Here is a 13,144-nt window from a genome sequence, read left to right on the forward strand (position 1 = left end):
GAGAGAAAAACACAGCCAGTTTGCTTTTTACAGTGTGGGACCCACAATCAATACTGTGTGGGATGAAAGGAGAGGAGAGGTGCACTGAGCACAGCTTGTCCTATTTTACCCCAGGACGAGTGTCACAAATCAATCAGCAGGTATTGAGTACGTTAGTAAAGCTGTATGCCATTGATCTGTATTGGCAGAAGACATTGATGAGCGTTGCCCTGTCTCCAAAAACACCACAGATTAATCTGGGTAGTTTGTTGTTAGGTGGTTTATTGTTGGGTAGTTTGTTGTTCGGTGCTTTGTTGTTGGGTAGTTTGTTGTTCGGTGCTTTGTTGTTGGGTAGTTTGTTGTTGGGTAGTTTGTTGTTGGGTAGTTTGTTGTTCGGTGCTTTGTTGTTGGGTAGTTTGTTGTTTGGTAGTTTGTTGTTCGGTGCTTTGTTGTTGGGTAGTTTGTTGTTGGGTGGTTTATTGTTGGGTAGTTTGTTGTTAGGTGGTTTATTGTTGGGTAGTTTGTTGTTGGGTGGTTTGTTGTTGGGTAGTTTGTTGTTCGGTGCTTTGTTGTTGGGTAGTTTGTTGTTGGGTAGTTTGTTCGGTGCTTTGTTGTTGGGTAGTTTGTTGTTGGGTAGTTTGTTGTTGGGTGCTTTGTTGTTGGGTAGTTTGTTGTTCGGTGCTTTGTTTTTGGGTAGTTTGTTGTTGGGTAGTTTGTTGTTGGGTAGTTTGTTGTTCGGTGCTTTGTTGTTGGGTAGTTTGTTGTTGGGTAGTTTGTTGTTCGGTGCTTTGTTGTTGGGTAGTTTGTTGTTCGGTGCTTTGTTGTTGGGTAGTTTGTTGTTGGGCGGTTTATTGTTGGGTAGTTTGTTGTTAGGTGGTTTATTGTTGGGTAGTTTGTTGTTGGGTGCTTTGTTGTTGGGTAGTTTGTTGTTCGGTGCTTTGTTGTTGGGTAGTTTGTTGTTGGGTAGTTTGTTGTTGGGTAGTTTGTTGTTGGGTAGTTTGTTGTTCGGTGCTTTGTTGTTGGGTAGTTTGTTGTTTGGTAGTTTGTTGTTCGGTGCTTTGTTGTTGGGTAGTTTGTTGTTGGGTGGTTTATTGTTGGGTAGTTTGTTGTTAGGTGGTTTATTGTTGGGTAGTTTGTTGTTGGGTGGTTTATTGTTGGGTAGTTTGTTGTTAGGTGGTTTATTGTTGGGTAGTTTGTTGTTCGGTGCTTTGTTGTTGGGTAGTTTGTTGTTCGGTGCTTTGTTGTTGGGTAGTTTGTTGTTCGGTGCTTTGTTGTTGGGTAGTTTGTTGTTGGGTAGTTTGTTGTTGGGTAGTTTGTTGTTCGGTGCTTTGTTGTTGGGTAGTTTGTTGTTTGGTTTATTGTTGGGTAGTTTGTTGTTAGGTGGTTTGTTGTTGGGTAGTTTGTTGTTGGGTGGTTTATTGTTGGGTAGTTTGTTGTTAGGTGGTTTATTGTTGGGTAGTTTGTTGTTGGGTGGTTTGTTGTTGGGTAGTTTGTTGTTCGTTGTTGGGTAGTTTTGTTGTTGGGTAGTTTGTTGTTGGGTAGTTTTTGGGTAGTTTGTTGTTTTATTGGTAGTTTGTTGTTAGGTGCTTTGTTGTTGGGTAGTTTGTTGTTGGGTAGTTTGTTGTTAGGTGTGCTTTTTGTTGTTGGGTAGTTTGTTGTTCGGTGCTTTGTTTTTGGGTAGTTTGTTGTTGGGTAGTTTGTTGTTCGGTGCTTTGTTGTTGGGTAGTTTGTTGTTGGGTAGTTTGTTGTTCGGTGCTTTGTTGTTGGGTAGTTTGTTGTTCGGTGCTTTGTTGTTGGGTAGTTTGTTGTTGGGTGGTTTATTGTTGGGTAGTTTGTTGTTAGGTGGTTTATTGTTGGGTAGTTTGTTGTTCGGTGCTTTGTTGTTGGGTAGTTTGTTGTTCGGTGCTTTGTTGTTGGGTAGTTTGTTGTTGGGTGCTTTGTTGTTGGGTAGTTTGTTGTTCGGTACTTTGTTGTTGGGTAGTTTGTTGTTGGGTAGTTTGTTGTTGGGTGGTTTGTTGTTGGGTAGTTTGTTGTTCGGTGCTTTGTTGTTGGGTAGTTTGTTGTTGGGTAGTTTGTTGTTGGATGGTTTATTGATGGGTAGTTTGTTGTTGGGTAGTTTGTTGTTCGGTGCTTTGTTGTTGGGTAGTTTGTTGTTGGGTAGTTTGTTGTTCGGTGCTTTGTTGTTGGGTAGTTTGTTGTTCGGTGCTTTGTTGTTGGGTAGTTTGTTGTTGGGTAGTTTGTTGTTGGGTGGTTTGTTGTTGGGTAGTTTGTTGTTGGGTGGTTGATTGTTGGGTAGTTTGTTGTTGGGTGGTTTATTGTTGGGAAAGGGGGGGATACCTTGTCAGTTGGGGAAAGGGGGGATACCTTGTCAGTTGGGGAAAGGGGGGGAGACCTTGTCAGTTGGGGAAAGGGGGGATACCTTGTCAGTTGGGGAAAGGGGGATACCTTGTCAGTTGGGGAAAGGGGGGATACCTTGTCAGTTGTGGAAAGGGAGGATACCTTGTCAGTTGGGGAAATGGGGGATACCTTGTCAGTTGGGGAAAGGGGGGATACCTGGTCAGTTGGGGAAAGGGGGAGACCTTGTCAGTTGGGGAAAGGGGGGATACCTTGTCAGTTGGGGAAAGGGGGATACCTTGTCAGTTGGGGAAAGGGGGGATACCTTGTCAGTTGGGGAAAGCGGGGATACCTGGTCAGTTGGGGAAAGGGGGGGAGACCTTGTCAGTTGGGGAAAGGGGGGATACCTTGTCAGTTGGGGAAAGGGGGGGAGACCTTGTCAGTTGGGGAAAGGGGGGGAGACCTTGTCAGTTGGGGAAAGGGGTGGATACCTAGTCAGTTGGGGAAAGGGGGGATACCTTGTCAGTTGGGGAAAGGGGGGATACCTTGTCAGTTGGGGAAAGGGGGGATACCTTGTCAGTTGTACAACTGAATGCATTGAACGGAAATGTGTCTTCCACATTTAACCCCCAACCCCTCTGAATCAGAGAGGTGCGGGGGGCTGCCTTAATCAACATTCACGTCTTCGGGGGCCGGGGAACGGTGGGTTAACTACCTTGTTCAGGAGCAGAACGATAGATTTTTACCTTGTCAGCTCTGGGATTCGATCCAGCAACCTTTCTGTTACTGGCCCAACACTCTAACTACTAGGTTACCTGCCACATGTTGGGGTAGTTTGGTGGGTGGTTTGTTATTGGGTAGTTTGTTGGATTGTTATTGTTGGGTAGTTTGGTGGGTGGTTTGTTGTTGGGTAGTTTGTTGGGTAGTTATTGTTGGGGTAGTTTGGTGGGTGGTTTGTTGTTGGGTAGTTTGTTGGGTAGTTATTGTTGGGGTAGTTTGGTGGGTGGTTTGTTGTTGGGTAGTTTGTTGGGTTGTTATTGTTGGGTAGTTTGGTGGGTGGTTTGTTGTTGGGTAGTTTGTTGGGTAGTTATTGTTGGGGTAGTTTGGTGGGTGGTTTGTTGTTGGGTAGTTATTGTTGGGGTAGTTTGGTGGGTGGTTTGTTGTTGGGTAGTTTGTTGGGTTGTTATTGTTGGGTAGTTTGGTGGGTGGTTTGTTGTTGGGTAGTTTGTTAGGTAGTTATTGTTGGGGTAGTTTGTTGGGTAGTTTGTTGGGTAGTTATTGTTGGGGTAGTTTGGTGGGTGGTTTGTTGTTGGGTAGTTTGTTGGGTAGTTATTGTTGGGGTAGTTTGGTGGGTGGTTTGTTGTTGGGTAGTTTGTTGGTAGTTTGGTGGGTGGTTTGTTGTTGGGGTAGTTTGATGGGTGGTTTGTTGTTGGGTATTTTGTTGTGTCGGTGATAATGTGTCGGTGATAATGTATCTGTGATAATGTGTCTATGATAATGTGTCTATGATAATGTCTGTCATTATGTTTGTTCCTCCAGGTCCCCTGGGCCAGTCCTCCTTGATGAGTTCCTGTCTGTAGTTTATAGTAATGTCAGTAATGTGTCTGTTGCTCCAGGTCCCCTGGGCCAGTCCAGCTGTCAGAGTGATGAGTTCCTGTCTGTAGTTTGTAGTAATGTCAGTAATGTGTCTGTTGCTCCAGGTCCCCTGGGCCAGTCCAGCTGTCAGAGTGATGAGTTCCTGTCTGTAGTTTGTAGTAATGTCAGTAATGTGTCTGTTGCTCCAGGTCCCCTGGGCCAGTCCAGCTGTCAGAGTGATGAGTTCCTGTCTGTAGTTTGTAGTAATGTCAGTAATGTGTCTGTTGCTCCAGGTCCCCTGGGCCAGTCCAGCTGTCAGAGTGATGAGTTCCTGTCTGTAGTTTGTAGTAATGTCAGTAATGTGTCTGTTGCTCCAGGTCCCCTGGGCCAGTCCAGCTGTCAGAGTGATGAGTTCCTGTCTGTAGTTTGTAGTAATGTCAGTAATGTGTCTGTTGCTCCAGGTCCCCTGGGCCAGTCCAGCTGTCAGAGTGATGAGTTCCTGTCTGTAGTTTGTAGTAATGTCAGTAATGTGTCTGTTGCTCCAGGTCCCCTGGGCCAGTCCAGCTGTCAGAGTGATGAGTTCCTGTCTGTAGTTTGTAGTAATGTCAGTAATGTGTCTGTTGCTCCAGGTCCCCTGGGCCAGTCCAGCTGTCAGAGTGATGAGTTCCTGTCTGTAGTTTGTAGTAATGTGTCTGTTGCTCCAGGTCCCCTGGGCCAGTCCAGCTGTCAGAGTGATGAGTTCCTGTCTGTAGTTTGTAGTAATGTCAGTAATGTGTCTGTTGCTCCAGGTCCCCTGGGCCAGTCCAGCTGTCAGAGTGATGAGTTCCTGTCTGTAGTTTGTAGTAATGTCAGTAATGTGTCTGTTGCTCCAGGTCCCCTGGGCCAGTCCTCCTTTCAGAGTGATGAGTTCCTGTCTGTAGTTTGTAGTAATGTGTCTGTTGCTCCAGGTCCCCTGGGCCAGTCCAGCTGTCAGAGTGATGAGTTCCTGTCTGTAGTTTGTAGTAATGTGTCTGTTGCTCCAGGTCCCCTGGGCCAGTCCAGCTGTCAGAGTGATGAGTTCCTGTCTGTAGTTTGTAGTAATGTCAGTAATGTGTCTGTTGCTCCAGGTCCCCTGGGCCAGTCCAGCTGTCAGAGTGATGAGTTCCTGTCTGTAGTTTGTAGTAATGTCAGTAATGTGTCTGTTGCTCCAGGTCCCCTGGGCCAGTCCAGCTGTCAGAGTGATGAGTTCCTGTCTGTAGTTTATAGTAATGTCAGTAATGTGTCTGTTGCTCCAGGTCCCCTGGGCCAGTCCAGCTGTCAGAGTGATGAGTTCCTGTCTGTAGTTTATAGTAATGTCAGTAATGTGTCTGTTGCTCCAGGTCCCCTGGGCCAGTCCAGCTGTCAGAGTGATGAGTTCCTGTCTGTAGTTTGTAGTAATGTCAGTAATGTGTCTGTTGCTCCAGGTCCCCTGGGCCAGTCCAGCTGTCAGAGTGATGAGTTCCTGTCTGTAGTTTGTAGTAATGTCAGTAATGTGTCTGTTGCTCCAGGTCCCCTGGGCCAGTCCAGCTGTCAGAGTGATGAGTTCCTGTCTGTAGTTTGTAGTAATGTCAGTAATGTTTCTGTTGCTCCAGGTCCCCTGGGCCCGTCCAGCTGTCAGAGTGATGAGTTCCTGTCTGTAGTTTGTAGTAATGTCAGTAATGTGTCTGTTGCTCCAGGTCCCCTGGGCCAGTCCAGCTGTCAGAGTGATGAGTTCCTGTCTGTAGTTTGTAGTAATGTCAGTAATGTGTCTGTTGCTCCAGGTCCCCTGGGCCAGTCCAGCTGTCAGAGTGATGAGTTCCTGTCTGTAGTTTGTAGTAATGTCAGTAATGTGTCTGTTGCTCCAGGTCCCCTGGGCCAGTCCAGCTGTCAGAGTGATGAGTTCCTGTCTGTAGTTTGTAGTAATGTGTCTGTTGCTCCAGGTCCCCTGGGCCAGTCCAGCTGTCAGAGTGATGAGTTCCTGTCTGTAGTTTGTAGTAATGTCAGTAATGTGTCTGTTGCTCCAGGTCCCCTGGGCCAGTCCAGCTGTCAGAGTGATGAGTTCCTGTCTGTAGTTTGTAGTAATGTCAGTAATGTGTCTGTTGCTCCAGGTCCCCTGGGCCAGTCCAGCTGTCAGAGTGATGAGTTCCTGTCTGTAGTTTGTAGTAATGTGTCTGTTGCTCCAGGTCCCCTGGGCCAGTCCAGCTGTCAGAGTGATGAGTTCCTGTCTGTAGTTTGTAGTAATGTCAGTAATGTGTCTGTTGCTCCAGGTCCCCTGGGCCAGTCCAGCGGTCAGAGTGATGAGTTCCTGTCTGTAGTTTGTAGTAATGTCAGTAATGTGTCTGTTGCTCCAGGTCCCCTGGGCCAGTCCAGCTGTCAGAGTGATGAGTTCCTGTCTGTAGTTTGTAGTAATGTCAGTAATGTGTCTGTTGCTCCAGGTCCCCTGGGCCCGTCCAGCTGTCAGAGTGATGAGTTCCTGTCTGTAGTTTGTAGTAATGTCAGTAATGTGTCTGTTGCTCCAGGTCCCCTGGGCCAGTCCAGCTGTCAGAGTGATGAGTTCCTGTCTGTAGTTTGTAGTAATGTCAGTAATGTGTCTGTTGCTCCAGGTCCCCTGGGCCAGTCCAGCTGTCAGAGTGATGAGTTCCTGTCTGTAGTTTGTAGTAATGTCAGTAATGTGTCTGTTGCTCCAGGTCCCCTGGGCCAGTCCAGCTGTCAGAGTGATGAGTTCCTGTCTGTAGTTTGTAGTAATGTCAGTAATGTGTCTGTTGCTCCAGGTCCCCTGGGCCAGTCCAGCTGTCAGAGTGATGAGTTCCTGTCTGTAGTTTGTAGTAATGTCAGTAATGTGTCTGTTGCTCCAGGTCCCCTGGGCCAGTCCAGCTGTCAGAGTGATGAGTTCCTGTCTGTAGTTTGTAGTAATGTGTCTGTTGCTCCAGGTCCCCTGGGCCAGTCCAGCTGTCAGAGTGATGAGTTCCTGTCTGTAGTTTGTAGTAATGTCAGTAATGTGTCTGTTGCTCCAGGTCCCCTGGGCCAGTCCAGCTGTCAGAGTGATGAGTTCCTGTCTGTAGTTTGTAGTAATGTCAGTAATGTGTCTGTTGCTCCAGGTCCCCTGGGCCAGTCCAGCTGTCAGAGTGATGAGTTCCTGTCTGTAGTTTGTAGTAATGTCAGTAATGTGTCTGTTGCTCCAGGTCCCCTGGGCCAGTCCAGCTGTCAGAGTGATGAGTTCCTGTCTGTAGTTTGTAGTAGTGTCAGTAATGTGTCTGTTGCTCCAGGTCCCCTGGGCCAGTCCAGCTGTCAGAGTGATGAGTTCCTGTCTGTAGTTTGTAGTAATGTCAGTAATGTGTCTGTTGCTCCAGGTCGCCTGGGCCAGTCCAGCTGTCAGAGTGATGAGTTCCTGTCTGTAGTTTGTAGTAATGTGTCTGTTGCTCCAGGTCCCCTGGGCCAGTCCAGCTGTCAGAGTGATGAGTTCCTGTCTGTAGTTTGTAGTAATGTGTCTGTTGCTCCAGGTCCCCTGGGCCAGTCCAGCTGTCAGAGTGATGAGTTCCTGTCTGTAGTTTGTAGTAATGTCAGTAATGTGTCTGTTGCTCCAGGTCCCCTGGGCCAGTCCAGCTGTCAGAGTGATGAGTTCCTGTCTGTAGTTTGTAGTAATGTCAGTAATGTGTCTGTTGCTCCAGGTCCCCTGGGCCAGTCCAGCTGTCAGAGTGATGAGTTCCTGTCTGTAGTTTGTAGTAATGTCAGTAATGTGTCTGTTGCTCCAGGTCCCCTGGGCCAGTCCAGCGGTCAGAGTGATGAGTTCCTGTCTGTAGTTTGTAGTAATGTCAGTAATGTGTCTGTTGCTCCAGGTCCCCTGGGCCAGTCCAGCGGTCAGAGTGATGAGTTCCTGTCTGTAGTTTGTAGTAATGTCAGTAATGTGTCTGTTGCTCCAGGTCCCCTGGGCCAGTCCAGCTGTCAGAGTGATGAGTTCCTGTCTGTAGTTTGGAGTAATGTCAGTAATGTGTCTGTTGCTCCAGGTCCCCTGGGCCAGTCCAGCTGTCAGAGTGATGAGTTCCTGTCTGTAGTTTGTAGTAATGTCAGTAATGTGTCTGTTGCTCCAGGTCCCCTGGGCCAGTCCAGGTGTCAGAGTGATGAGTTCCTGTCTGTAGTTTGTAGTAATGTCAGTAATGTGTCTGTTGCTCCAGGTCCCCTGGGCCAGTCCAGCTGTCAGAGTGATGAGTTCCTGTCTGTAGTTTGTAGTAATGTCAGTAATGTGTCTGTTGCTCCAGGTCCCCTGGGCCAGTCCAGCTGTCAGAGTGATGAGTTCCTGTCTGTAGTTTGTAGTAATGTCAGTAATGTGTCTGTTGCTCCAGGTCCCCTGGGCCAGTCCAGCTGTCAGAGTGATGAGTTCCTGTCTGTAGTTTGTAGTAATGTCAGTAATATGTCTGTTGCTCCAGGTCCCCTGGGCCAGTCCAGCTGTCAGAGTGATGAGTTCCTGTCTGTAGTTTGTAGTAATGTCAGTAATGTGTCTGTTGCTCCAGGTCCCCTGGGCCAGTCCAGCTGTCAGAGTGATGAGTTCCTGTCTGTAGTTTGTAGTAATGTCAGTAATGTGTCTGTTGCTCCAGGTCCCCTGGGCCAGTCCAGCTGTCAGAGTGATGAGTTCCTGTCTGTAGTTTGTAGTAATGTCAGTAATGTGTCTGTTGCTCCAGGTCCCCTGGGCCAGTCCAGCTTTCAGAGTGATGAGTTCCTGTCTGTAGTTTGTAGTAATGTGTCTGTTGCTCCAGGTCCCCTGGGCCAGCCCAGCTGTCAGAGTGATGAGTTCCTGTCTGTAGTTTGTAGTAATGTCAGTAATGTGTCTGTTGCTCCAGGTCCCCTGGGCCAGTCCTCCTTTCAGAGTGATGAGTTCCTGTCTGTAGTTTGTAGTAATGTCAGTAATGTGTCTGTTGCTCCAGGTCCCCTGGGCCAGTCCAGCTGTCAGAGTGATGAGTTCCTGTCTGTAGTTTGTAGTAATGTCAGTAATGTGTCTGTTGCTCCAGGTCCCCTGGGCCAGTCCAGCTGTCAGAGTGATGAGTTCCTGTCTGTAGTTTGTAGTAATGTCAGTAATGTGTCTGTTGCTCCAGGTCCCCTGGGCCAGTCCAGCTGTCAGAGTGATGAGTTCCTGTCTGTAGTTTGTAGTAATGTCAGTAATGTGTCTGTTGCTCCAGGTCCCCTGGGCCCGTCCAGCTGTCAGAGTGATGAGTTCCTGTCTGTAGTTTGTAGTAATGTCAGTAATGTGTCTGTTGCTCCAGGTCCCCTGGCCAGTCCAGCTGTCAGAGTGATGAGTTCCTGTCTGTAGTTTGTAGTAATGTCAGTAATGTGTCTGTTGCTCCAGGTCCCCTGGGCCAGTCCAGCTGTCAGGAGTGATGAGTTCCTGTCTGTAGTTTGTAGTAATGTCAGTAACGTGTCTGTTGCTCCAGGTCCCCTGGGCCAGTCCAGCTGTCAGAGTGATGAGTTCCTGTCTGTAGTTTGTAGTAATGTCAGTAATGTGTCTGTTGCTCCAGGTCCCCTGGCCAGTCCAGCTGTCAGAGTGATGAGTTCCTGTCTGTAGTTTGTAGTAATGTCAGTAATGTGTCTGTTGCTCCAGGTCCCCTGGGCCAGTCCAGCTGTCAGAGTGATGAGTTCCTGTCTGTAGTTTGTAGTAATGTCAGTAATGTGTCTGTTGCTCCAGGTCCCCTGGGCCAGTCCAGCTGTCAGAGTGATGAGTTCCTGTCTGTAGTTTGTAGTAATGTCAGTAATGTGTCTGTTGCTCCAGGTCCCCTGGGCCAGTCCTCCTTTCAGAGTGATGAGTTCCTGTCTGTAGTTTGTAGTAATGTCAGTAATGTGTCTGTTGCTCCAGGTCCCCTGGGCCAGTCCAGCTGTCAGAGTGATGAGTTCCTGTCTGTAGTTTGTAGTAATGTGTCTGTTGCTCCAGGTCCCCTGGGCCAGTCCAGCTGTCAGAGTGATGAGTTCCTGTCTGTAGTTTGTAGTAATGTCAGTAATGTGTCTGTTGCTCCAGGTCCCCTGGGCCAGTCCAGCTGTCAGAGTGATGAGTTCCTGTCTGTAGTTTGTAGTAATGTCAGTAATGTGTCTGTTACTCCAGGTCCCCTGGGCCAGTCCAGCGGTCAGAGTGATGAGTTCCTGTCTGTAGTTTGTAGTAATGTGTCTGTTGCTCCAGGTCCCCTGGGCCAGTCCAGCTGTCAGAGTGATGAGTTCCTGTCTGTAGTTTGTAGTAATGTCAGTAATGTGTCTGTTGCTCCAGGTCCCCTGGGCCAGTCCAGCGGTCAGAGTGATGAGTTCCTGTCTGTAGTTTGTAGTAATGTCAGTAATGTGTCTGTTGCTCCAGGTCCCCTGGGCCAGTCCAGCTGTCAGAGTGATGAGTTCCTGTGTGGTAACGGTAAATGTCTTCCCCGGGCGTGGCGCTGTAACGGCCTGGATGAGTGCGGCGACGCTACAGACGAACGGAGCTGTGCCCCACCTCCGACCCCTCCCCGCACCTCCCTCTGCCCCCTGGCACCGCCCCTGTACCCAGGCCCAGGTAGGTAACCCAGAGGTTAGGGAAGCGGGCCAGCAACCAGAGGGGAGTAGAAACTCTGATAGGAACAATGCTCTACACTGGGCCGACCCATTGCGTCCTACGTCTCGGGGGGGGTTTGGGTTGACTCATTGCTTCCTACGTCTCGGGGGGGATTGGGCCGACCCATTGCTTCCTACGTCTCGGGGGGATTGGGTTGACCCATTGCTTCCTCGTCTCGGGGGATTGGACCGACCCATTGCTTCCTACGTCTCGGGGGATTGGGCCGACCCATTGCTTCCTCACGTCTCGGGGGATTGGGCCGACCCATTGCTTCCTACGTCTCGGGGGAGTTTGGGTTGACCCATTGCTACCTATGTCTCGGGCGGACTGGGCCGCCCCATTGCTCCTACGTCTCTGGGGGGATTGGGCCGACCCATTGCTTCCTACGTCTTGGGGGGAGATGGGCCGGCCCATTGCTTCCTACGTGTCGGGGGATTGGGTTGACCCATTGCTTCCTACGTCTCGGGGAGGGGGATTGGGCCGACCCATTGCTTCCTACGTCTCGGGGGATTGGGCCGACCCATTGCTTCCTATGTCTCGGGGGATTGGGTTGACCCATTGCTTCCCTGGCGTCTCGGGGATTGGGCCGACCCATTGCTTCCTACGTCTCGGGGATTGGGCCGACCCATTGCTTCCTACGTGTCGGGGGGGATTGAGTTGACCCATTGCTTCCTACGTCTCGGGGAGGGGAGGGGGGATTGGGCCGACCCATTGCTTCCTACGTCTCGGGGGGGATTGGGCCGACCCATTGCTTCCTACGTCTCGGGGGGATTGGGTTGACCCATTGCTTCCTACGTCTCAGGGAGATTGGGTTGACCCATTGCTTCCTACGTCTCGGGGGGATTGGGCCGACCCATTGCTTCCTACGTCTCGGGGGATTGGGTTGACCCATTGCTTCCTACGTCTCGGAGGGGATTGGGTTGACCCATTGCTTCCTATGTCTCGGGGGGGATTGGGTTGACCCATTGCTTCCTACGTCTCGGGGGGGGGGGATTGGGTTGACCCATTGCTTCCTACGTCTTGGGTGGTTTGGGTTGACCCATTGCTTCCTACGTCTCGGGGGGGATTGGGTTGACCCATTGCTTCCTACATCTCGGGGGGGATTGGGTTGTGAGTATAAAATAACACATTTCCGTTCCCTGCCGGAGACAACAATAACGAACAATAAAGTTGTGTTGTTCTCCTCCAGTCCACTCGCTGCCTGCCCCCCTCGCTGCGCTGCAACGGAGCCCGGGACTGCCCCGACGGCTCGGACGAGGCAGGTTGCCCCGACACGGCCTGCGGGAAACACCTGGGGAACTTCTACGGAGCTTTCGCCTCCCCAGACTTCTTCCGTCCCAACCGCAGCGCCGTGGGGGGGCTGAGATGCTCCTGGCTACTGGACACTCAGGTGGGGAGGAGTTCAACATCTTACACATGCTGACTGATCTATAGCAGAGTTAGAGATGAACACATGCTGACTGATCTATAGCAGAGTTAGAGATGAACACATGCTGACTGATCTATAGCAGAGTTACACAGCTCAACACATGCTGACTGATCTATAGCAGAGTTACACAGCTGAACACATGCTGACTGATCTATAGCAGAGTTAGAGATGAACACATGCTGACTGATCTATAAGCTCCATCAAAACAGAAGCTTGTTTAGTTAAACTGTCTGTCACAATGGAAAATCACTGAAATGAGTTATTTTTGATTTTCACGTTTTTTAATCAATCCGGTTGCCCTCGGTCGACAACTCCATGAATCTAAGTCATCCTTCCTTCTAGGACCCTAAGCCCATCGTGTTGCAGCTGGACCTGGGGTTAGGGCCAGGGGACTCCCTCCATGTCTATGATGGGCTGGTCCAGAGAGCAGAGCGCCTCCTGCAGGCCCTGTCGCATCATAACAACAGGAGACCAGCCCTGTTAGAATCCAGTAGAGGACAGATGAGTCTACAGTACCTGGCCCAACCACTCAGCCCTGGGCATGGGTTCAACGCTACATACCAGGTAGGCTAACCCTGACCCTGACCTTAACCCTGACCCTGACCTTAACCCTGACCTTAACCCTGACCGTAACACCACTCAGCCCTGGGCATGGGTTCAACGCTACATGCCAGGTAGGCTAACCCTGACCCTAACCTGACCTTAACCCTGACCCTGACCTTAACCCTGACCTTAACCCTGACCCTAACACCACTCAGCCCTGGGCATGGGTTCAACGCTACATACCAGGTAGGCTAACCCTGACCCTGACCCTGACCTTAACCCTGACCTTAACCCTGACCCTAACACCACTCAGCCCTGGGCATGGGTTCAACGCTACATACCCGGGTAGGCTAACCCTGACCTTAACCCTGACCCTAACCTAACCCTGACCTTAACCCTGACCTTAACCTGACCATAACCCTAACCCTAACCCTGACCCTAACACCACCAGCCCTGGGCATGGGTTCAACGCTACTTACCAGGTAGGCTAACCCTGACCCTAACCTGACCCAACCCTGACCCTAACCCTGACCCTAACACCACTCAGCCCTGGGCATGGGTTCAACGCTACATACCAGGTAGGCTAACCCTAACCCTGACCCTGACCCGTAACCCTGACCGTAACCCTGACCGTAACCCTGACCTTAACCCTGACCCTAACCCTGACCTTAACCCTGACCTTAACCCTAACCCTGACCCTGACCCTAACACCACTCACCTGCCCATGT

General features: G+C 50.0%; 2 protein-coding genes across 2 annotated transcripts; one reads left to right on the forward strand and one right to left on the reverse strand.

Annotated features, from left to right (window-relative positions):
• Positions 1–208: 208 nt before the first annotated feature.
• LOC135537559 (uncharacterized) lies at positions 209–10,858 on the reverse strand (the record flags this gene model as incomplete). The annotated part of the gene is made up of 2 exons (XM_064963691.1): positions 10,582–10,858; positions 209–1,305 (listed from the first exon to the last, which is right to left on the reverse strand). Coding segments are annotated over exons 1-2 (1,374 nt in total), but the record flags the coding sequence as incomplete, so codon positions are not given.
• Positions 10,859–10,976: 118 nt separating this feature from the next.
• LOC135537558 (low-density lipoprotein receptor-related protein 3-like) lies at positions 10,977–12,437 on the forward strand (the record flags this gene model as incomplete). Its single annotated transcript, XM_064963690.1, has 3 exons — positions 10,977–11,015; positions 11,634–11,834; positions 12,216–12,437. Coding segments are annotated over exons 1-3 (462 nt in total), but the record flags the coding sequence as incomplete, so codon positions are not given.
• Between the last annotated feature and the right edge of the window lie 707 nt (positions 12,438–13,144).

The sequence above is a fragment of the Oncorhynchus masou genome, unplaced genomic scaffold (assembly GCF_036934945.1).
Source record: "Oncorhynchus masou masou isolate Uvic2021 unplaced genomic scaffold, UVic_Omas_1.1 unplaced_scaffold_8161, whole genome shotgun sequence".
Classification (NCBI taxonomy): domain Eukaryota; kingdom Metazoa; phylum Chordata; class Actinopteri; order Salmoniformes; family Salmonidae; genus Oncorhynchus; species Oncorhynchus masou.